The sequence below is a fragment of the Anabrus simplex genome, chromosome 7 (genome assembly GCF_040414725.1).
Source record: "Anabrus simplex isolate iqAnaSimp1 chromosome 7, ASM4041472v1, whole genome shotgun sequence".
Lineage (NCBI taxonomy): Eukaryota > Metazoa > Arthropoda > Insecta > Orthoptera > Tettigoniidae > Anabrus > Anabrus simplex.
The window spans coordinates 278,584,088-278,608,707 of NC_090271.1; the positions used below are offsets into that span (position 1 = coordinate 278,584,088).

The 24,620-nt window shown below is 37.8% G+C and overlaps 1 protein-coding gene across 3 annotated transcripts in view; it reads right to left on the reverse strand.

The window, feature by feature from the left end:
- LOC136877546 (lipid scramblase CLPTM1L) overlaps positions 1 to 24,620 on the reverse strand; it is a 306,831-nt gene that overhangs the window by 237,082 nt on the left and 45,129 nt on the right. For all 3 annotated transcript variants that reach the window (XM_067151673.2, XM_067151672.2, XM_068228675.1), the window contains one exon: positions 12,699 to 12,847. In XM_067151673.2, coding sequence (XP_067007774.2) covers positions 12,699 to 12,847 — 149 coding nt within the window. The remainder of the gene's footprint in view (positions 1 to 12,698; positions 12,848 to 24,620) is intronic.

A 24,620-nucleotide genomic window follows, 5' to 3' on the forward strand; every position in this document is an offset into this window, starting at 1 on the left:
CTGTACGTTTAAGTCAATTTTAAAACCAGTTGATAATTTCAGTATGAACACATGAACGAGATAAGGGGTCCATAGAAAAATCATGGCCTGATTTAATTGCTTCTACTTATTTATTACAATAATAAACTGAGCTTTCTGCCAAGTTTCATTGGCTTTCGTCAGGACAAAGCATGTGAAGGTCTGCTGTTGACAGTAAACATAGAAATTCTTCAAGGAACATGGAAGTCACGACCACATTATCCACATTATCCACAGCCCCCAACCAATTGCACTCGGGGATCGTCACGCTGTGCTGTGGTGGTCGGGAGGGAAGTGACTGACTCACCGCCCTCTGCCGACAGTTTCTGGAGTGTGTCGTACTGTGCCACGGTGGTCTTATGCATGTATTTCTGTATTTCTCCATGTATTTTATAATTTGAAGCCATTTTCCCTGTTGAAATTATATGGGTGCAGCTCTATCTCTATCTACAGATCTCTATCATATGGTATACAACACTTGAATTTTGCTGATGAGGTACTCAGGTATTCCAAGTTTTCTGAGACTCTTCCAGATTGCTCATCTAGAGACAGTATTGTAGGTCTTTTCAAGGTCCATAAACTCAATAAATACGTCTTTTCCTCTTTCCAAATATTTTTCTGCCAGCCCTACACCCATGTTGCTCTTCTATGATGGACTCTAGAATTGTTCGCGTTCTGCATCAATGATCTTCTCCACAATTTTAAAGCCATGGGCGAGAAGACTTAGGTACCGGTACCTCTAATTTCCACTCTTCCTCTCATTCCCCCTTCTTAAAGATATAAACTCTCATCCTTTTTGTCCAATCTTCTGGCTCTTGGTTATCACTCCATATTGCTAGAGGCATGATCTTTCCGTATTAATTTTTGTTTGATTTTGTGAAAAGGAAACAATTTTTTGCGTTATTTTGTAAAATAGGGCTGACCCCATCGCTTTAATTTTGCTTTAAACACTTTCTAAAATTATTCATGAAAAGTTTAAATCGTGAGATTTGTGAATTATTTATGTGAAAGATGGACAAATAACAAGAAATAATATTGATAAACATTCATTATTTCTTATGTAATCTTTTAGAACTGTAATATAGCCCTAATCAAGATTAATAATAAATTGCCCTTTCACTCTATATAGCTTTCACCCTATATGGCCATACCATGAAGGGATTTTATAGAATTTTAATATGAAGAGATACTTCTGTCGAATTGAGATATCCTTATTCTGTCTTATAGACATGGTATCGGCTTTTGGGCTTGTCAATTAATATTATTAAAATTTTATTAGTCAACCTATTCAATACAAATGATATTTGCAAAGTTAGGACTTACATCCTATTAAACTAAGGTCTAAAGGGACATGTTTCGCCCTTTAAAAGGGCATCATCAGCCTTTTTACACTCATGCTAAAGGTAAATTTTGGGCTTGTACCGTGTCAAGAAAACAAGGTGAAATTCTTTACGTTTTGCAGAAAACTTTGCTCTGCGCCTTCAGAAGAAAATATTGACTGTCCACGAGAAAGGCTTCTCAAGAAATGAGGTTTGAATTTAGACGTTATAATAGAAGTGAAAGCGGTACGTTCGTTCGTCACCAGATGGCGCCCCGGACGCGGTACAGCGCTAGCGTTCAAGGCGGAAGCTGACGGAACCATGAGAATAACTCTGAGAGGGTCATATAACATAACAGGTGTATGCACGTATGAAAGTATGGCATTGACACAAGCTTGGAATGAAACCTCTGGCGATGAGGAACATACGAATTCGGAAAACACTGAAACGAAATAACAATAGTGAAGGGACAGGGAAGGGAACTACATAAATCCTTAATGGCTAGCAACCATGTATTACTTAATAGATAGCCAGTGTTCCTGTTGTAATTGTTAGGATTTCTACGTATTTCCACAGCTTGCTGTATAATCCTGGACCTGTAGTGTCTAGTGTGGGTAAGAGCTCGAGCATCTTGGAACACGACAGTCATGACCCGATGATAGAGTGCGCTCAGCTATTGCTGATTTGTCTGCCTGGTTGTGACAAATATTTCATTCATGTTCCTTGATAAGAGTACCAATGGACCAGCATGTTTGGCCAATGTATACCTTACTGCAAGTACAGGAAATTTCGTATACCCCACGATGTAAAAGTGGGGACAATTTGTCCTTGGTTTTACTCAGACTGTGAGCAATTTTAGTGACGGTGCCAAACACGTTTTTTATATTGTGTTTGCAGAGGACCTTGACAATTCGATCTGTGGTGTTGTGTATGTAAGGCAGGTAGGCAGTTCCCTTCACTTCTTCCTTCTGTGAGCTTTACTTGGTCATTCCCCTGCGGTGCAGGGCTCTATGAATCTGCAAATCGCTGTAACCATTACCCTTGAACGTGACTGAGTGTGTCCATCTCCACCTGGATATTTGATGTCTCACAAATTCGTCTCGCCCTCTTGGTGAGTATAGATAAGAAAAGTGTTTTTCCACCAATCAATACACAATTTATTTTAAATAGATTAAACTAGTACACAATATAAAAAATGTCTTCATGATAAAGGTCCATATCAATATGACGCATACCAGCTTCAGAACTTTCTCGAAGATTACCATACACAGCTAAAATCAACATAACATAAAAGCAAAGGAACTACACAGAAGATAGAAGAATGGAACCTATGTAACATGAACTAAAAATTTTTAACAAGTGTCTACCTATACTTACCAAATTTTAATGTGTTAAAACTTTTTAAGTGTTTTATATTATGACCCGTATGTTTTAATATGTCCTACATACTCATGTTCTAACTTATTGTAACTTTTTACCTTGACTACTGATATTTTAATTACATGCTACTGTATACATTTCCATAACCATTAGACATCTGGATGTCTAATACAATAACAACTTGTGAATTGTCTAATGGCTGGAAACAAATCATGTACTAGGTGATGATGGCCGTTAAAGAGCCGAAACCGGTACTAGTTTAATCTATTTAAAATAAATTGTGTATCGATTGGTGGAAAAACACTTTTCTTATCTATACTTTGAATCTGTCAATACGGAAAATGAAATTTATAAATAATAAAACTCTTGGTGTCGTGAGAATGCCTAGTTTTTGTGCTGGATGATAGTGAGAATCTGCATGAAGGTAGCATTTGTGTGGGTACGTTTACAATAGACGGTATGTCATAAGAAAAGTCAAATAATAATACTAGATTATAAATTCCACCTGTTCAATACATAAAAGTTTTTTATTTAAATTTAAGAAATAGTTCTTAACATATTAGATATAGGGACATGTTTCACTCATAATGAGGGCATCATCAGCCTAAAAATCTCATAGCTGAAAGAAAGAAAAAAAGAAAGATAGATAGATCAGGATCCTGATAGTTCTTATACGTAGTTTTTAACAAAGGTCTAAAGTATAAATAAGAGGATACTGTTTTACATACAAATGTGTATAAAATGACTAGCAAGTAGAACATAGTAGGTAAATTGCTGCGTTGAAATGAAATCTGGTAAATACGGTGCCTTATTCTGGAGATGGCATAAGGAGCTTATAATAGCTTAATATTTAGGATAAAAGTCACTCTTAGTGGTAGTTAAATTTAAATCCAAAGTTGAAGTTGTTAATTTTATATGAAAAGATAAGACGACAAACTTCTTGAAGCACTTAGGAGCGAGGACAAGTACTCGTCAGAAACTTAGCTATTTTTTTATAATTAGCTGGTAGATGTGGTTGTAGAATCTTGTATTAAAAGTCGAAAGGAAAATGTGCGAGGTTGAGTAAAGCTTATGGTGTTATGTCCCATCGACAGTTGTTATGTTAATTTGGTTAAAGATGAGGTAAAATCCAAAGTTGTTTGTCTGTTGAAGTTGTTAACCTTATATGAAAAAATAAGACGACAAACTTCTTGAAGCACTTAGGAGCGAGGACAGGTACTAGTCAGAAAACATAGCTATATTTATAATTAGCTGGTAGACGTGGTCGTAGTTTATTGTATTAAAAGTCGAAAGGAAAATGTGCGAGGTTGAGTAGAGCTTGTGGTGAGGAGAATGAAATGTTAAGGAATAAAATTAAAGGAGAAGGAGAGAACGAAGAAAAAATTATATGTGTGAAAATTACTTACCCCTTCAATAGTTGCGATGTTAATTTGGTTAAATATGAGGTGAGTTGAAGAAAATATGTTGTGTGTGATTTCATTTATCTTTTCAACTGCTTCAAGAAAAAACATAAAATTAACCAACTTCAACTTTGGATTTAAATTAAACTACCACTAAGAGTGACTTTTATCCTAAATATTAAGCTATTATAAGCTCCTTATGCCATCTCCAGAATAAGGCACCATATTTACCCGATTTCATTTCAATGGAGCAATTTACGTATTCTTTTTTAACTTTTAACTATCTACTTGTTCCATCCATCCATTGTCTAAAGGCTAACCCTTGTCACTGCAGCCACATCCCACAATCTTCAGCAGTCCTTTTCATCGTGACATAGGAAGCAAAACCCAGCCGAGTGATTGTGTAGTAAGATTGCTTGTTCATCACAATCTGTTGCTTTGTTCATTTTACTTGTAACAGAAGCCTTTTAATGTCAATAATTTTATTACTTTCACCTTTGTAATTCTTCACATTGTAAAACAAATTTTTTAAACCAACATTGTTATTTTTAATGTTAATTTTAGTTTAAGTCTCTTCAAGATTTTTTAAATTAATTTCATCTTATTATATGTTAATCAAGTGCTATTTTTATTCCGAGGTTAAGACAATAGCTGGTGGCTGATGATGCCTTATACTAGGCAAAACATGTACCACTTTTAGTTAATAGATCAATGTAAATCATCCAAGACAATGACTTATTTTACTGATTAGGTGGTCAATTTAATAAATAACTTACTGTTATTATTCTAATCAGATATCATCAATACGGACCAAAAATTATATTTATTACATGTAATGACAATTTGTTGACGAAATACCGAGAGTCTCTGCTTAGGTATTTAGCCAGAGCATACATAAGAGAACCTATCGCACTAACAATAGGTCTGAGGGGAACATCATCTTTATGGATGTTAGAAGTCCATATAATCTAGGCGGCCTTGCGTCCCCCACGGACAGATATTTAGCCTCCTCTTTTGGAATTGAAGATTGCCTTAAGAGCTTCACAGTGGCATTGGACACACGAGTGGTAGGGTCACGTGAGCTCAGCCTGTAAACAGGCTCCGACAATATAGCCGAGATCTTATTCTTATACTCATCAGTGTCCATAACCACTGTCACATTACCCTTATCAGCTGAGAGAATGTTGAGTTCAGAATCATCTCTAAGTTCCTTCAGAGCTCTCCTCTTGCCTCTTGTTAAACTGGGCGCAGGTACAACAGCGGACCTTATGATTCTCACAAATTTCTGTCTTAACTCCTCAGCCTCATCTGTAGGTAGTTTGTGGATGGCTGCCTCAACGGAAGTAATTAACTCCTCAGTGGGAATTTTAGAGGGAGCGACAGCAAAATTAAGAACCATAGCTAGAACTGCCGTTCGGTTCTCGTCCAAGGATTTGTTGGAAAATTGACGACAGTTTTAATAGCATACGGGTTCGTGCGAGAAACCACTTGTTTCCGAGCTAGTCAGAGGAACTTAGATTTCTGTCTGAATAACACCTGGTTGAATTTGCATTCAGCCTGTATAGCAGTAATTCGGTTGAAGACAACCACAATTCCAGCGAAAGAGTGTTGCTTAATAACAGGTAAAAACAAAACAACTCTCGGGAGACTGAGTCCAGTTCCTTACGAGTGTAATGCACTCTCTGGATCACAAGAGCCTTGCTAGCGCGTTGATATATTATCCTGGCCTTCGGAGTATTTAACGTGTGCTTCAGCTTCACAGAGTTGGGAATGATGTTATGGTCCCGACATCTCAGCAGAAAGCATAAAGAAGAATGCTCCTTAATTTGCTGAATTTTGAAGCCTTCTTACAAGTATCCTCCCCATAGAGGTTTTTAATGTTGCTACTGAAGCTTTCACGGTCCGTACTTATAGACATGATAGAGGCTTTTGTGCTTATGCTGTGTCAAGAAAATAAGGTGAAATTCTTTACGTTTCACAGAGAACTTTGCTCTGCGTCTTGAGAAGAAAATCTTGGCTGTCCACGAGAAAGGCTTCTCAAACAATGAGGTTTGAATTTAGACGTTATAATAGAAGTGGAAGTGGTACGTTCATTCCTCACCAGATGGCTCCTTGGAAGTGGTACAGCGCTTGCGTTTGAAGCGGAAGCTGACAGAACCATCAGAATCAGTCTGAGAGGGTCACATAACAGGTGTACGCACACATGAAAGTATGACACTGACACAAGCCTGCAATGAAACCTCTGGCGATGAGGAACGTATGAATTAGGAAAACACCAAAACAAAATAACAATAGTGAAGGGACAGAGAAGGGCTGGCAACCACGTATTACTTAATTGATAGCCAGTGTCCCTGTTGAAATTGTTAGGATTTCTACGTATTTCCACGCTTCCCGTATAATCCTGGAACTGTAGGGTCTAGTGTGCGTAAGAGCTCGAGCATCTTGGAACACAACAACATGACCTGATGATAGAACGTGCTCAGCTATTGCTAATTTGTCTGGCTGGTTGAGACAAATATTTTGTTCATGTTCCTTGATACGAGTAAAAATCAACCGGCATGTTTGGCCAATGTATACCTTACCGCAAGCACAGGGAATTTTGCATGCCCCAGGATGTAAAAGAGGGGACAATTTATCCTTGGCTTTACCCAGACTTGAGCAATTTTAGTGACGGTGCCAATTTTGCTGTAATTTGTGAAAACTAAGTCACTGATTTCTTAACCAGAATCATACGGTACTTTAAGATATCTCAAAACGTCTTCAATTTCTTTTTTTGCGTTTATCGTTAATGCGAAAACTCATACCTCTACATGTTTCATTCCAGGATTGTGTCAATGTCATACTTTCATATGTGCATACACCTGTCATTGTATGTGACCTCTCAGACACTTCCTTAAAAAACCAACTGAAGTCTATCTTTTCTTCTCTTCAAATTCAGCCAAATCGATCTCCTCTCACCAAATCGAATCAGTATCTCTTCATTTGTGATTCGATCTATCCATCTCACCTTCAACATTCTCCTGTAACACCACATTTCAAAAATTTCTATTCTCTTTCTAAGAACTCTGTACAACCATTATATCCAAGGTATACTGGCAGCTTTAATCATAACAGCTGTAATTCATCTACTCCAGCTGACTTACCACCTTTCATCTTATAAAGGGCTCACTCAAATTCTGCCCATGTAATCAGAATGTTGTTTTCTGTTGCTCTTTTTCTTTCCTTCCTGTCTCACAACTTGTAAGGTTCATTAATGAACCTGTCAAAATACTGTTTCATTATGTTCCTGATGTATCTCATGTTGTTGTTGTTGTTGTTGTTGTTGTTTGAGTCATCAGTTCATAGACTGGTTTGCTGCAGCTCTCCATGTGCTAACCTTTTCATTTCTACATAACTACTGCATCCTACATCTGTTCTAATCTGCTTGTCATATTCATATCTTGGTCACCGCTACCGTTCTTACCACCTACACTTCCTTCAAAAACTAACTGAACAAGTCCTGGATGTCTTAAGATGTGACCTATCATTCTATCTCTCCTTCTCGTCAAATTTAGCCAAATCGATCTCCTCTCACCAATTCGATTCAGTATCTCTTCATTCGTGATTCGATCTGTCCATCTCACCTTCAGCATTCTTCTGTAACACCACATTTCAAAAGCTTCTATTCTCCTTCTTTCTGAGCTAGTTATCATCCATGTTTCACTTCCATACAATGCCACGCTCCACACGAAAGTCTTCAAAAACTTATTTCTAATTCCTATATCAATGACTGAAGTGAGCAAATTTCTTTTCTTAAGAAAGCTCTTCCTTGCTTGTGCTAGTCTACATTTTATGTCCTCCTTACTTCTGCCATCGTTAGTTATTTTACCTCCCAAGTAACAATATTCATCTCCTTCCTTTTAGACTACGTTTCCTAATCTAATATTTCCTACATCACCTGCCTTCGTTCGACTGCACTCCATTACTTTTGTTTTAGACTTATTGATTTTCATCTTGTACTCCTTACCCAAGACTTCATCCATACCATTCAGCAGCTTCTCGAGATCTTCAGCAGTCTCAGATAAAATAACAATATCGGCAAATCTGAAGGTTTCGATTTCCTCTCCTTGGATTGAGATTCCCTTTTCGAATTCCTCTTTGATTTCCTTTATAACCTGTTCTATGTAAACAATGAAAAGGAGAGGGGACAAACTGCAGCCTTGCCTCACTCCTTTCTAGATTGCTGCTTCTTTTCCAAAGCCCTCTATTCTTATCACTGCAGAGTGATTTTCATACAGATTGTAGATAATTCTTCGTTCTCGGTACCTGGTCCCAATCACCTTCCGAATTTCAAGTAGCTTGGTCCAATCAACATTATCGAATGTCTTTTCTAGATCTATGAATGCCATGTACGTGGGCTTGTCCTTCTTAATTTGAACCCCTAACATCAGACATAAAGTCAGGATTGCTTCATGTTTTCCTACATTTCTTCTCAACTTGTCTTTCCATTCTTCTGTAAATAATACATGTTAAAATTTTGCAGGCATGAGATACTAAACTAATGGTGTGGTAGTTTTCACACTTGTCAGCACCGGCTTTCTTGGAAATAGATATAACAACATTCTGTCGAAAATAAGATGGTACTTCTCCTGTCTCTGGGTCTCCCATTTCATCTCCATCAACAGCCTCTTTTTGTTCCAGAATCAAATCATCTACTTCTTTATCTTGATGTAACTGTTGGATATGTTCCTGCCACCTTTCTGCTTTGTCTTCTTTCCCCAGAAGTGGCTTTCATCTGAACTCTTAATATTCATACACCTAGATTTCCTTTCTCCAAAGGTTTCCTTGATTTTCCTGTATACAGCATCTACCTTTCCTAGGACCGTACAACCTTCGACAAACTTGCACTTCTCCTTCAGCCATTCTTCCTTAGGTACCTTGCACTCTTTCTATCCACTTCAGTCTTTGATTGCCAACATTCTTTTCTGCCCTCTTCATTTCTAGCATCCTTGTATTTTCGTCGTTCATCAATCAGGTCTAGTATCTCCTGAGTTATCCACTGATTCTTAGTTGATCTTGTCTTCCTTCCTAACATTTCTTCAGCAGCCCTACTGACTTCATTTTTCATGACTATCCACTCTTCCTCTATTGAGTTTCCTTCAGTCATTTCATTTAGTCCTTGTGCAACATGTTTCTTGAAACAATTCCTCACACTCTTTTCTTTCAACTTGTCCAGATCCCATCTCCTTGCATTCCTTCCTTTCTTTAATTTCTTCAACTTCAGATGTCTAGATCCCATCTCCTTGCATTCCTTCCTTTCTTTAATTTCTTCAACTTCAGATGGCATTTCATGACCAACAAGTTGAGGTCAGAGTCCACGTCTGCTCTTGGGAAAGTTCTGCAATCCAACACCTGGTTTTTGAATCTCTGCCTAATCATAATGAAGTCTATGTGATACCTTCCAGTGTCCCCGGGTCTCGTCCATGTATACAGCCGTTGTTTGTGGTATCTGAACCAAGTATTAGCAAGGTCTAAATTATGATCGGTGCAGAATTCAACCAGCCGACTTCCTCTTTCATTCCTTTGTCCCAATCCGAATTCTCCTACTGCATTACCTTCTCTTCCTTGGCCTACCACTGCATTCCAATCTCCCATCACAATTAGATTCTCACCACCTTTTTCATATTGTATTAAATCTTCTCTCTCTTCATATATTCTTTTGATTTCGTCATCATCCGCTGAACTAGTAGGCATATAGACCAGCACTATTGTGATGGGCATTGGTTTGGTGTCTAACATGACGACAATAATTCTTTCACTATGCTGGTCATAGTAGTTTACCCGCTGCCCTATTTTCTTATCCATTATTAAACTAACTCCTGCATTTCCCCTATTCAATTTTGTGTTGATAATTCTGTAGTCGCTTGACCAAAATTCCTGTTCTTCCTGCCAACGTACTTCACTTATACCAACTACATCCAACTTTAGTCTATTCATCTTCCTTTACAGATTCTCTAACCTACCACGATTCAAATTTCTAACAATCCATGCTCCGACTCACAGGATGTTAGTATCCATCTTCCTGATGATCGCCCCCTCTCGTTAGTCCCCACCAGGAGATCCGAATGGGAGACTAGTTTACCTCGGGAATATTTAATCCGGGAGGAAGCCATCATCAGTACATCGTTCTTAGAGAGAAAGCTGCACGTCCTCGGGATTTAGTTATGGCTGTAATTTCACGTTTCTTTCAGCCATGTAGTAGTATCAACACAGCCAAGCCATGTTGTTTATTATTACAAGCCCATATCAGTCAATCATCTAGACTGCCGCCCTTGCAACTCCGAAAGGCTGCTACCCCTCTTTCGATGAACCATTCCTTAGTCTTGTCTCTCAACAGATACCCATCCGATATGGTTGTACCTGCGGCTCGGCTATTCGCTTCGTTGGGACGCACAAGCCTCCCCACCACAGCAAGGTCACATGGTTCGCAGGGGGGGATATCTCTCATATTGCGAATTATATTCCCATCAGATGTCTCTCTTGCTATAATTGTTACTTTGACAGATCTTCCACTCTTCACAATTACATACAGCATTTTCATGTTTCCTTCACTGCCATCTTCTAATTTCGAGGTGAATTCTTCCCAACTTTTCTCTATTTCTTCCCATACAATTCTCTTTACTTCCAATTTTCTGTACCAATATTCTTTTGTAATTTTTTGCAATCCCTTCTAATCTGCTGTTATCTCCATGGTCACTCTTATTCCTTTCGTTAGACTTAGCTAAATATAGGGCTTTCTTGGCCTTATTCCTCTTTATTATTGCCTCTTTTACTCTATCTTCCACAATAATGTTCTTTTCTCATTAACCCAGATGCTTGTCCTCCCACACATTTTATTATCACTGCTCACAAAGCTGGTTTTGAAATCATTCCATTCTTCTTTTCCTTTTCTCATATCTGTTATTGGTAGCTTGGCTCTGATCTCATCTTGGAACTGCTGTTTCAAATCCAGACCTTTCAGTTTCCAGTCCTTTATTCATGGTTCTTTTCTCCTTGTTACATTAACAATAGCTTTCATTCCTCTCAGGTCTGCAACAATGAGCTCATTATGACTATCAAGGCATTCACTTTGTATATCATTAACACCTTGCACTTTTTCTCTGCCTTGTCTCCCAGTTACCACATCATCTATAACTGACCTTCAATGACCATCCCAGTTATATTTTATAATCCTTTGACTGTCCTTTTTCTGAAACCACGAATTCTTCACCACAAGTTGATTTCGTGTGCATTAATCATGCAGAAGTTCTCCATCATTTCTTTCGCCAAATCCATAGGGCCCAAAGATTCTTTCATAACCTGTTCTATCAGTTCCTACCTGAGCATTGAAACCCCCAATTAGCATCAGGTTCTCTTCATCAGGGAGCCTTCGTGGCTCAGGCGGCAGCACGCCAGCCTTCCAACTCTGGGTTCCGTGGTTCAAATCCCGGTCACCGCATATTAATCATTGCCCCAGAGGAGTACGACAGACTTTGGCAGCCGGCACAATTCCTATCCTCGTTGCTAGATTCATTCCATTCCTAACCTGGTCGAACAACTGGTAACAGGCAGTGGATTTTCATTTTCATATCTCTTCATCAATGATGCCTTCCACTTCTCCTAAGAAGTTTGTTTTTTTCATCTGCACTGCAACCCTGTTGGGAAGCATACACTTGAATGATGGTGATTATATTAAATAAACAGGTAAAATTTCTGGACTCTGGTGTGTCTAACGATCAACAGTAATTCAAAGAGAGAATAAACATTTGCTAATACTAAATCAAGAATAACTTCATTAGAAACTTTTTTCTTGCTAGTTGCTTTACGTTGCTCATTAGAAACAACCAATAACTTAAAGAAAGACATAACTTAAAATTGATGAGCTATGAGACTTTCTGTATCCAAACAAAAAGGAACTGTACAAGTTTTCATTTTCACCAGGATTCTGTTAAATATAACTTGGAAAAACAATGATGGATGAGCAGATAAGCACAAGTGAGGTACATTAAAAAATCTTGAAAATGACTGAGCTTCTTGGCAAACAATATGTCACAATGCACAACTTACCTTCGTGCTTGTAGTGAACAGACATAGGACAATGATTAGATCGCTGACAATTTGATATCGTGAGTATATATTTAAATGTATTTGCAGGTCACACAAAATAAATGAAGCATATTAGTCTAAGACTGTAACAAGTTTCAACAACTCGTAAATTTTAACAAGCACTAACTGATTCAACTATACAAGAATGAAAGAGAATGCACTTGTAACAAACCCAGAAAGAAACATAAATAATAATACTATTTTAGTGCAGCTTGGCAGAGTACATAGATACTAAATTCAAAAATTGCAGACTGTTTAATTCTTAGAAAGAAACTTCTTGTACATACATTGCATAAGAATATATACATGTATCGCATTGTTACGATTTCAATAAATAATAAAGTGTATCAATACAGAAAATGATGCCCTATAAACCAGTATACAATCATAATACTAACATATTTATATTACCAGGCAGTAAGATCATTATAACAAAAACAAAAAAAAAAGCACACACCTGATAAGCCGAGCAATTTCTTGGGGAAGATTTCGGCTTGGCAGTGTTATGTCACCAGTGAGGATATTAAATGTCACCCTGGACTTGATATGTGTAACAGGCTGAGGAGAATATTGCTTTTTGGGAATTTTATTAGATTTTGTTTCTTCCTGAAGACATCAAAAGCAAATAATTATACAAACATACAACATATTTATAGTATGTAATCTCTAACCTTTATTTTGAACTAATAGGTACGGTATTATAGAGAAACCTGTATAAATGTCTTCAAAACAAGTTAATTCTGGTAGGTACAAAGAAAATAACAGAAACAGAGTGTCAGAAACAAGTAACTAGTATGAAATTTCTGAAGATTTAGAAGGTGTAGACTTTGTTAAAATAACACACTTTGTCAACAGCATATTCAATGAAAATGAAAGCATTAAAATTTCCACAAAATCGAATCCCACCATTGACAGTTCTGAATGTGGTTTTCCATAGTTTCCAATATTCACAGACAAATGCTAGGGCTGTACCTTAATTAAGGCCATGGCCACTACCTTCCAATTCCTAGCCCTTTCCCATCCTTCTGTAACCAAAAACCTTCAATGCGTTAGTGAGAAGTTAAACAAGTACCCAAAAAAAATCCTCAAAAATCACTAAAAAGAGAAACTACGCCCAAAATTTAAGTGGAACACATCACACTTAAAATCCCCATATCTCAAAACCTCCCTAATGCAGCGTTTTGACCGAAATCCTGCACAGTATGCAAATCTCCACATCCATTGTAGCATAGGTGCAAATGCCTCCTGGCTATGATGAAGTGTATGAGGAAAGAGCAAAACAATACAGAGACATATACAGTAAAATCTCATCAAGACGTTTTTGCAAGAGCCTAAGAAAAAGAACGTGTGCAGCGAGAAAACTTACTACTGAATACGTGAATAAAAAACTATCCAACAGGGATATGGAAACACTAGGTACGATTTTTTCTGAAATGACGGCATTTTACGTCGTGTATCCATGGGTACAGTGAATACTACATCTACCATTTCTAAAGATGAGAGAAGAATATTAAAAGGTGTGAAAAACACAAGAGAACAAATATGAAAACCTTTTCCGCTGGGGGGATTAAAAAAACAACAGTGCACTGAAAGGTGTGAAAAACATCAGACAACAAATATGAAAACATTTGCACGGGGGCCCTTGAAAATATCTAGTAGTATTGCAGATCACACTCTTTCTAAAACAAAAGGTAGTAGAAAGTGTTTTTATTTCGGACCAGTGAGTTATTAAACATTATTTTCTGGTCACACTCTTAGACAAGGCATTGGAGGTTGTGCAACTGAAATTTGGCCGCCATTATGAATCCGACAATACTTTGATTCGACAAAATCGAATGATCGAGTCGAAACTCGAAAGTGCGAGTTCAACATTCGCACTACCTCCACCTGCTTAAAGATACATATGTCAGTCCACTTTCTGATAGATTTTCATTTTGTCTTCATTAGTACGGAATTTCACGACTTTTTCCTAATCCGTAACTAGGTTGCCACAAGACAAATATACACCACGCTACTCAACTTCACACGATAATTTTCCTAATCCAGATGTAGGGTATGAGGCGACAAATATTTGCACCACTCAACACAAAATAAATTTCTGAATGGAATGCAAAAATACAAGCACAAACAGGCTCACTGTGTTATTCAGCAATCTTGCTGCTAACCAGCAAGCAAAACTGAATATTGCTCCTCGAAAGTGTAACTTATCCTGTGAAGTTCAGGAATTCAAGGCCTCTTCCAGTTATCACGCAACTTTGGTGAGGGCTCTTTCTTACCCGAGTTAGAAATCACATTCCTTCCACAAGGGATGACAAATAACATTTTCGGGGCTAGGAAAACTGTGATCGTACTAAGTGGTAATAACGAAAATTTGTGACACAGGATTTCACGAAAATGTGACATTGCATTGTCATTGAACTGATTCATCGCTCGCACTACTACAGCCTTATTCGGGTGGTGATTTTCAACAAAATTTTGTACCTTTTCCCACATTTTGCACTTCTCCCAAACCTCTGTTGAAGTGAGAGATTCCACTGACTTTTCCTCCTCCTCTTCCCCGGACGAGATGTCCATAACCTCCTCCTGTTGTTCGTGATGCAGGTCCATCAGTTCTTTGGTGGTTACTTCCTGGCTATTTTCTTCCACCAGCTTTTGAATGTCCACGTCATTCACCTCCAGACCCATGGTCTTCCCCAAGGACACAATTTCATCGACAATCGGCGGCTCATTGTCAACAACAATCCCCTCAAAGTCACGTCCAAGAACACAGTCAAGCCACAGCTTTCACCAAGTGGAAGTGAGAGTTCTCTTGGTGACTCCATCTCAGGCTTTATCGATGATCTTCAGGCAGTTCACGATGGGGAAATGTTTTCTCCAAAACTCTTGGAGGGTAAGGTTTGTTCCTTCGGTCACATCGAAGCATCGCTGAAATAGTGCTTTGGTGTATAGCTTCTTGAAGTTCGAAATGACTTGCTGATCCATAGGCTGGAGAAGTAGAGTAGTGTTGGGAGGAAGCAACTTAACCTTAACGAACTTGAATTCCTCCAGTAAGACGTCCTCAAGGCCTGGAGGATGAGCAGGAGCACTGTCCATAACCAGCATGACTTTGAGCGGCAGATTATTTTCTGAAAATTATTTGTTCACTACAGGACCAAAGATCTCGCTCATCCATTCAACAAGCGAACAGGGGAGGGGAAAACGAAGGCACGCGTGATGCTCGTATTGTGGAACCTCACTTGCTTATCAAGTTACAATTTATTTAAAATATTTGCTCATCTTGCAAAACACTCGTAGACCAAGTTAATCGCATTCCGAGGTTTCACTGTATTACATTCACAAACGGATGCCATTTCAATTTAGAGATCACTGAAAAACAATATGAATTTCAGTGAGCTCGCCAAATTTTAAATACGCCTCCTGAAAAATCAAGTTCTTTGACAAACCGGGTTCTGCCTTAGTACCACAGACCTCAGTACCACCAACATGTTGGAAACAAATATGGAGGGGGAAAAAAAATGTTAAAAATTAAATGTTGGAAACAAATGAACATCTCAACTCTTTCCCATAAACATCATTCTGTTCATACTTTTTTCAGATGAGCTGAGTTCTAGAAGATTCCTCTAGTGCTGGTATTTTAAGAGCTTCTTCAATGATCCATATTGGATACAAATGAACATCTCAACACTTTCCCATCAACATCATTGTGTTCACACTTGTTTCAGCAGAGTTGAGTTCTAGAAGATCCCTCTAGTGATGATATTTTAGTGTTTCACCTGTTCTTCTGTGAGGTGCAGTCTTCCAATTGGAGGAAAGCTGAGAGCTTGCACAGGACATGTGATTGTCATGAGTGTTTTAAAATCTTTACTTATCTTGAATTTCATGCTTGTTTGAAACCAATTGAGCTCATTTGTGACCCACACATGTGTATCCCACATTAATGTGTTAATTTATTATACATAACAGAAGCTGAATAACTCATTTGTAGTTCACTGTTTGTTTTAATTTCTTCTTAAATAACATTGTTTTGAATGTACACTCATGTTCATAAGAAACAGAACTTAAAAGACTAGAGATAGGAAGTTCATATTCACAGGACATGTTCATTAATATGTTCTGCAGAAACTATTAGCATTTCAGTCACCTAGGTTCAGCATGTGTCCTGTTGCCTAATAGGCACTGGGTCCTCCATGGGCACTGATAACTTCGTTTCATGCGTGATGGCATCGGCGCATATAAGGCGTGAATGGCATCCTGGGGTATAGCCATCCATGCTGCATTCACCTGGTTCCACAGTTCATCTTTGATGGTTGGCATTGGGTCACAGCGCCGCACCCATCGATTCACCATATCCCACACATTTTTGGTTGGCGACAAGTCCGGTGATCGGACAGGCCAGGACAACAGCCTGACATCCTGTGACAACAAGAAGGCACGTGCTCGCGCAGCAACATATGACAAGTGTTTACGAAAGATACCAACAAGTACAGGATTTGAGAAATTTGTGGGAGCTGTGATATCAATAGCAAACAAAACACATCCCTAGGGACTTCCATAGAGAGAATATCCTTGGATGAAGTGAGGAAACATAACCTCCATCAACAAAACATTGATAGTGGTGATCACGAAATTGCAGATCAGCTTTTACATAGCTTAGATTCTGCGAGAAGACAAAAGTGGATTTCAAAAGCTGAATCTCTTAACTTTACAAAATCTAGTCATGAAACTTGGTCCCTTCTCAGAAAGGTGGGGGATGGTAAAACCATTACTCGAACAAGTTCAGAAAAACAAAATCGCGTCTCATATAGTCATGACTTCTAAAAGTAGCAGGGATAAAGTATTCATAAAACGCATAAAGAAGAATCTGAAAATTCTGAAAGATAGTGCCCCAGATATATTGGAGTACTCCAGACCTTTTACTGCAAATGAGATAACTATTGCAATTGCTGATATCAAGCCAGGTAAAGCACCAGATGTGGATGGTATTCACCCGGAATTTATCATTCACTGTGGGGATGGAGTTAGGGTATAGCTGTCCACATTCTACAGAGTGGACAGTTGCCAAATTATTCAAACACACAAAGATCAATCAATCAATCAATCAATCAATCAATCAATCAATCAATCAATCAATCAATCAATCACTACTGATCTGCATTTAGGGCAGTCGCCCAGGTGGCAGATTCCCTATCTCTTGTTTTCCTAGCCTTTTCTTAAATAACAGCAAAGAAATTGGAAAATTATTGAACATTTCCCTTGGTAAGTTATTCCAATCCCTAACTCCCCTTCTTATAAACAAATATTTGCCCCAATTTGTCCTCTTGAATTCCAACTTTATCTTCATATTGTGATCTTTCCTACTTTTAAAGACACCACTCAAACTTATTCGTCTACTAATGTCCTCCCACGCCATCTCTCCAATGACAGCTCGGAACAAACACTTAAAGTCAAAGAAAAATTAATGTTTATTTATTCCACCTATTCAATACACGATTTTAAATTATAGGGACATGTTTCGCCCTTTATTTAAGGGAATCTTCAGCCTAAATCTCAATCTGAAAGATAAAAAATCAGGATCCTGATTGTTCTTAATTGTGGTTGATTTTTTTAAAATAAATTACAAATGAATGTGAGGATGATGTCGGAAATAGTTAAGATATTCTTAAAAATAAAGTCTTACAAACAGACGTAGTTTATTCACTTTCTTGAATGTCCTTATCTAAAAATGTGATAACAAGTTGCATATTGGTAGCAAATTGCTACGTTGAATCTTGTAAAGCAGTGCCCTGTATTGGTTGAGGGCGTTAGAGAAAAATTTGGATCCTAAACAGTTCAAACGTCAGAAATAATGATAAAGAATGTTGCTGATTACTCCAAGTGGAGTTTAAATACAATTTAAAGCTAGTAATGAGACGTTTCTGCCACTCACTTAAATTATGCTGTAGGGGCAGTTCTATAAGAACGCAAATTGCTACGTTGAATCTTGTAGAGCGGCGCCCTGTGTTGGTAGAACGTTAGAGATAAGTTTGGACCCTAAACAGTTCAAACGTCAAAATAATGATGAAGAATGTTGCTGATTACTCCAAGTGGAGTTTAAATACATTTTAAAGCTAGTAATGAGACGTTTCTGCCGCTCACTCAAATTATGCTGTAGGGGCGAGGGAAATGCCTGATACTTTAAGTGGGGTTTATAACAACATATAAAGTGATTAGATTGTTGTAAATCTCGTGTGAAGAGATAAATCTGTAGTCTTCTTAAAGCATGAGTGAGGAAGAGTGCTCAATGGTAAGCAGCTGTGTTAAATATTAGCTGGAAGGAGCGACTGTAGCTTCTTGTATAGAGTTGAAAGGGAAATTTGGATCTTCACTCGTGCTCATTACTAGCTTTAAAATGTATTTAAACTCCACTTGGAGTAATCAGCAACATTCTTCATCATTATTCTGACGTTTGAACTGTTTAGATTCCAAACTTATCTCTAACGCCCTCAACCAACACAGGGCGCCGCTATACAAGATTCAACGTAGCAATTTGCGTTCTTATAGAACTACCAATATGCAACTTGTTACCACATTTTTAGACAAGAACATTCAAGAAAGTGTATAAATTACATCTATTTGTTTGTAAGACTTTACTTCTAAGAATATCTTAACTATTTCCCACATCATCCTCACATTCATTTGTAATTTATTTTTTTTTAAATCAACCACAATTAAGAACAAACAGGATCCTGATTTTTTATCTTTCAGATTGAGATTTAGGCTGAAGATGCCCTTAAATAAAGGACGAAACATGTCCCTATAACTTAAAATCACTTTTTATGTATTGAGTAGGTGGAATAAGTAAACATTAATTTTTCTTTGACTTTACTGTACAATTCAATACGGACCAAAATATGAGAATTATAACATGTAACATACCACTTAATCGAGCAGCTCGTCTCCTTTCTCCCAGTTCTTCCCAGCCCAAACTTTGCAGCATTTTTGTAACGCTACTCTTTTGTCGGAAATCACCCAGAACAAATCGAGCTGCTTTCTTTGGATTTTTCCAGTTCTTGAATCAAGTAATCCTGGTGAGAGTCCCATACACTGGAACCATACTCTAGTTAGGGTCTTACCAGAGACTTACATGCCCTCTCCTTTACATCCTTACTACAACCCCTAAATTCCCTCATAACCATGTGCAGAGATCTGTACCCTTTATTAACAATCATATTTATGTGATTACCCCAATGAAGGTCTTTTCTTATATTAACACCTAGGTACTTACAATGATCCCCAAAAGGAACTTTCACCCCATCAACGCAGTAATTAAAACTGAGAGGACTTTTCCTATTTGTGAAACTCACAACCTGACTTTTAACCCTGTTTATCACCATACCATTGCCCACCATCCATCTCACAACACTATCAAGGTCACCCTGCAGTCGCTCACAATCTATCGCTCTATTGCCTTCTTAGTGTGACATATAATTCACTAGAAAAGCTCTTTCTAAATAGAATTGGCCCGGAGTTACTCAAGAAAATCCCAGTGGAGCAGGCAGGATTCAGACTGCACAGAAGCACTACAGACCAAATTATGTCTCTTACAACTTACATGGAGGCAGGCTATCAGAAAAACCTTAAGACATCGGTGGTTTTCATCGACCTGACAGCAGCCTATGATAGGGTCTGGAAGGATTTCAAATTTCTAAAAGTGATACCATGTAAGACAAATGCCTGGCTCTTCAATAACATGCTAAGCCAAAGACTTTTCCAAGTACATACGGGGAATTTGGAGAGCACCAAAAGATCACTAAAAATGGACTAAATAATGGACTTCCGCAGGGTTCTGTTCTTGCTCCAATCTTATTTAGCTTATATATCTCAGATATGCCTGCCACACTTTCAAGAAAATTTGGTTATGCAGATTGGGCGATTGCTACAAGAGATAAAACATTTGAGAAATCCGAGATGACCCTAACGGATGACATTAAAGAGTTGATACAGTACTTTAAATTGTGGAGACTTACACCTAACGCCAACAAAACACAAGTATGTTGTTTCCTCTAAATAGCAAGATGGCTATAAACAATTGCAGGTGTACATTGGAAATCAATTATTGAAACACAATAGATTCCCTAAATATCTAGGAGTCACCTTAGACAGAACACTCTCCTTTAGACAACACCTTCATAACATCCAATGCAAAGTAATGTCCCCTTCAAAATTGGCAAAATCATTTATTGGAAAGCATTTATTTCTACTGTATGTTAAAATATTATTTATGAACCAGGAAGGGAGTTTTATCACGTCGAGTTGACTGAGCGAGATATGCCAGGTGGCTGGGAATTCCACTCAAGGCCAGGCGAGGGGAGAACGCAGAGACAGCTAGCCAAATAACCTTGGAATCAGCCGTGAATGACACGTGACCAGGCTGAATGTGTGTCAAGTGCTCGATCGATAATTGTGAAGGTGCATGACGTCTGACTATGGCAGCCAATCAAGCGATTAATTTGGTGCTAAGTTAATAAATTAACCAATCGCTTATGAGGAAAAGACGCACCCCTGTCTTAAGACAGTGAATAATGGATTTTCCTAGGGAAAATTTACACAGAAATTTCTACCTCTGAACACGTTTTGTGGAGGATTACTCTAGCTTCAACAACGGGCGGAAGAAGACGTATTTCGCTTACTGAGAAGAATTACTCTAGCTTCGACTACGGGCAGAAGAAGACGCACTTCGCTTGCCAGGGAACTTCGTCATTCAGAGCCTACAACTGGTCACAACTGCAGTTCAGATGTTTGCGGACTCCATCTATAATTCAGCAGACTCTAAAAGTTAAGTTTCCTTGTCATCTTATCAGACATCGGTGTGAGTTTTGGACCTTGTCTTAGACGTGATTTTTAGTTTCAGCTTCACAAGATTTCCACTGAAGAGGTCACCGGTTCGAGTCCGAGTCAGGATGTCAGTCTTCTTTCTTCGTGAACGGTGTGATTTCCAGCGCGCCAGCATGTCTCCAATGCACGAGTAAAATGTAAGGCAGTCCAGACGGGCGTGACGAGGATCGATGGTGTGTAAGGTGATAATGCACTAGGTCATCAGCCCGAGTTCTACAGCCGACAGTCACCACCAAGTAATATTTAAACTTTGTTATTCTTTCTTTCCTTTTGTAAAGTAATTGTAATGACATAGCCTCTACTTATTTGTTTAGACATTTTCTATTAGTTAGAATTTTTCCGTCTCTTCTTTCTTGGTGATGGTAGATTGAGAATGAGTGAGTATTTGAACCTATTAGTTTGTTTGAGTGGATGTCTTCGAGAAGTGTTTCAACTGTCCCGAGTTCGTCGTGGCAGGAGAAATAAGTGTAAATTGACCCCAACGTTAAACTTGGACTATTTGAATATTTTTTTTGACTTTTAATGAGATCAAATGGGACAGAAATTCCGTGGATTCTATCATGTCAGAGATCATTCTTCAATTATGCGACATATGGTTGAGTTTTGTGTGCAATAGAGTCATCTGAAATATTATTGTGTAGTAGCTTCCGCACGTATGATCTTGCGCGGCCAGTAATAATAATAATAATAATAATAATAATAAAAATAATTTAACTAAATTACCGCGTAAAAGAACACCTAAGGTCATGAGCATAATATTAGTTATTATTGAAAATGGTTGATGTGCGCTCATTATTGTAATTTAGGCCTGGGAAATGGCAGTATCTGACCGATACAATTTGTTATATATTTGCTGTGCTGTGATGATTAGTTGATTGATTGATTGATGGATATTATTGAATTCAGCAGTCGAGCTGTGCATCCATTAATGAGTCAATGATGGAATAAATATGTTACTTGATGTAATGTGTTCGTTATGAGTGCAGATTGATCGAGAATCACAATTATAGTGGAGAAGTAAAAATAAATGTCGTAGCTCATGAACCGCGTGCGCGGAATGTTTATTCTGGCCTATGTTTAAGCGATTTATCGATGATTTTTTTTGGATGATTTTGTGTTCGTAAATTTTCTCTAAACGTTGTCGTATAACTGTGTTCTATAATTAAGTGATAATCCTTGCTCTGTCACATTTCCCAGTTGATGAGAGGAGGTCACCACGATAGTGTCATCGTGAGAATAATTTTCCTAACTTTGTCTAAACATAGAAATTAATAATCAAGGGCTAGCGTTCGTGTAAATATGTATATAATATTTCCGTGTATATTTGTGTGAGTGTAGTATGTGTGATTTGACTGTGTTTTGCTTAATGTAAGTTTATAATCCATATTTGTGATGATGCTCTTCATTATTTTGTGGAATTTTCGGCCTAATTTACGCCAACTTTAGTGGTTCACCATTTGAATGATTTCAAACCTTTAGTAAATTTTATTCGTTTTTAAGGCGGAATAGGATCTTATTTAACGAATACACATGAATAAGTATAGGCCATGTCAGTGGATTGAACTCACAAAGTCGAAAATTGTAAGAATAATTTAATTAATTGTTTCAAGTAACGGATAAATGTAAATTGACATGAGGTCAAGTTCCGAGCTATTATGTGAGAAGCAACTACTAAATAATTATAAAGTTGAGTTTATTTATTAATTTAAAGGTCAAGGAAGACGACTTAACTATAATTTTATAAGAGAAAATTTTTATTTAATTTTCAAAGAGAAATGAAAATGATCATTTTCAAATTTGTTTAAAATCAAATTCATGAAGGAAGGAAGTTTATTTTCAAATTATTAAATTATAAATAAGAGAGATCATCTCAAATTAATTATTATTAATTATTTAATTAAATTTTCACTAAAAATATGAATATTATATTTGCAGATACAGGCATTTCCTGTTTCGTTTACCGATGAAGTATCTATGTGACTACGACATAAAAGAAGACAATCATATAAACAAAATACCTAGATTTTGTTAATTATTGTATAATTTATGAAGAGCAGTAGTTGTAATAAATGTCTAAAACCTATTTAGCTTTCTCTCATTTGCCACTAGTTCATCATCTATCCCTGCACTTTAAAATTTTCGCACAGCCGATAAGCGAACGATCTGCACCCTGGAGATCTTCGCTCACCGGCCGAGCTGAGCCCGGCATGACGGGTGCAGTAAGAACTCACAGCAATGTAATCCAAAAATTATGTGGTACAATACCAACTTCAATATAACTAAAGAACGGCAGGGAAGACAAGATACTAGGCCTGATCAAACATATTATCACAGAGTGTCCAAACAGAAAGTACAGTGGCAACATCAGTGATTTTGCTTGTGCATTTCCATTGACAATTAACTGCATAAAAACAAAGATATAGTTTGCTTTCCAAAATCATATATGTATGTACTGTACCTGTAAAGCTATACGCTAAATAAATAAGAACAAGTTTCACAAAGACCTAGAAGAGACCATCAGTGAAGAGTGGGCAATCATCATCAGGGACCTCAACGCACAGCTCGAGACAGACAGGAATGGCTATGAGAAGGTGATGGGACCACATTGCCATGGGAGAAGGAATTCAGGAGGAGAACATGTCTTTGACTTCTGCATAAGGAACTGTTTGGTAGTAAAAAACAGTTGGTTCAACAAGAGTCAGTCACAAGATTACCAGTTACAGCTGGGATAGAAAGAGTAAGATGGTCATTGACTACGTCATTACAGATAAAGAAAGAAGTAGACTTGTGACTGATGTCAAGGTGATTCCAAGTGAGAACCTCAGAAGTGACCGCCGGCTATTAGTAGCAGATCTGAAAGACATTAATGTACCAAAGATAACAACCAGGAAATTACCTATGATTAAGGTGAGGGAACTACAACAGATTGGAAAGAGGACCAACCGACTATCACAATCATATAAGAGGACAACTGCCTGCAGAAGAAGTCGAGAGTGGTGAGGTACAGTGGACAAGATTTAAAAACACCTTGATTAAAGGAGCAACAGAAGTTTGCAGGAAGACAAGTGCAAGAATAAGGGAAAAAGAGACACGCTGGTGGAATGAAAGCAAGATCCTGAATAAAGGAAAGGAACATAGCACAAAAAAGTGAGACAGAGAGAAATCCAAGCCAGAACAGGTAAGGGACAAGGGCAAGAACAGAGACCTCAAGCAAGTTTACCAGGACAAGAAACAGAGTTAAAAGCGTAGTAGAAGAGGAGAAGATTAAGAGCTGGGAAAAAAGTACTCAAAAACTGGGGGAAGACAGCAGAGGTAATATGAAACTATTGTTCAGAGTGATAAAAAACAAAAGGAATTCAGTTGAAACCATCAAAGCAATTGAGGATCCTAATGAAAACCTAGCCAGGAAAGAATAGGACATCAGAGAGGTTCTGAGGAATCATTTTGATCACCTACTGAAAAGATCAGAGAACAAAAGAACCAGCTGTTGAAACCTACACAGAGG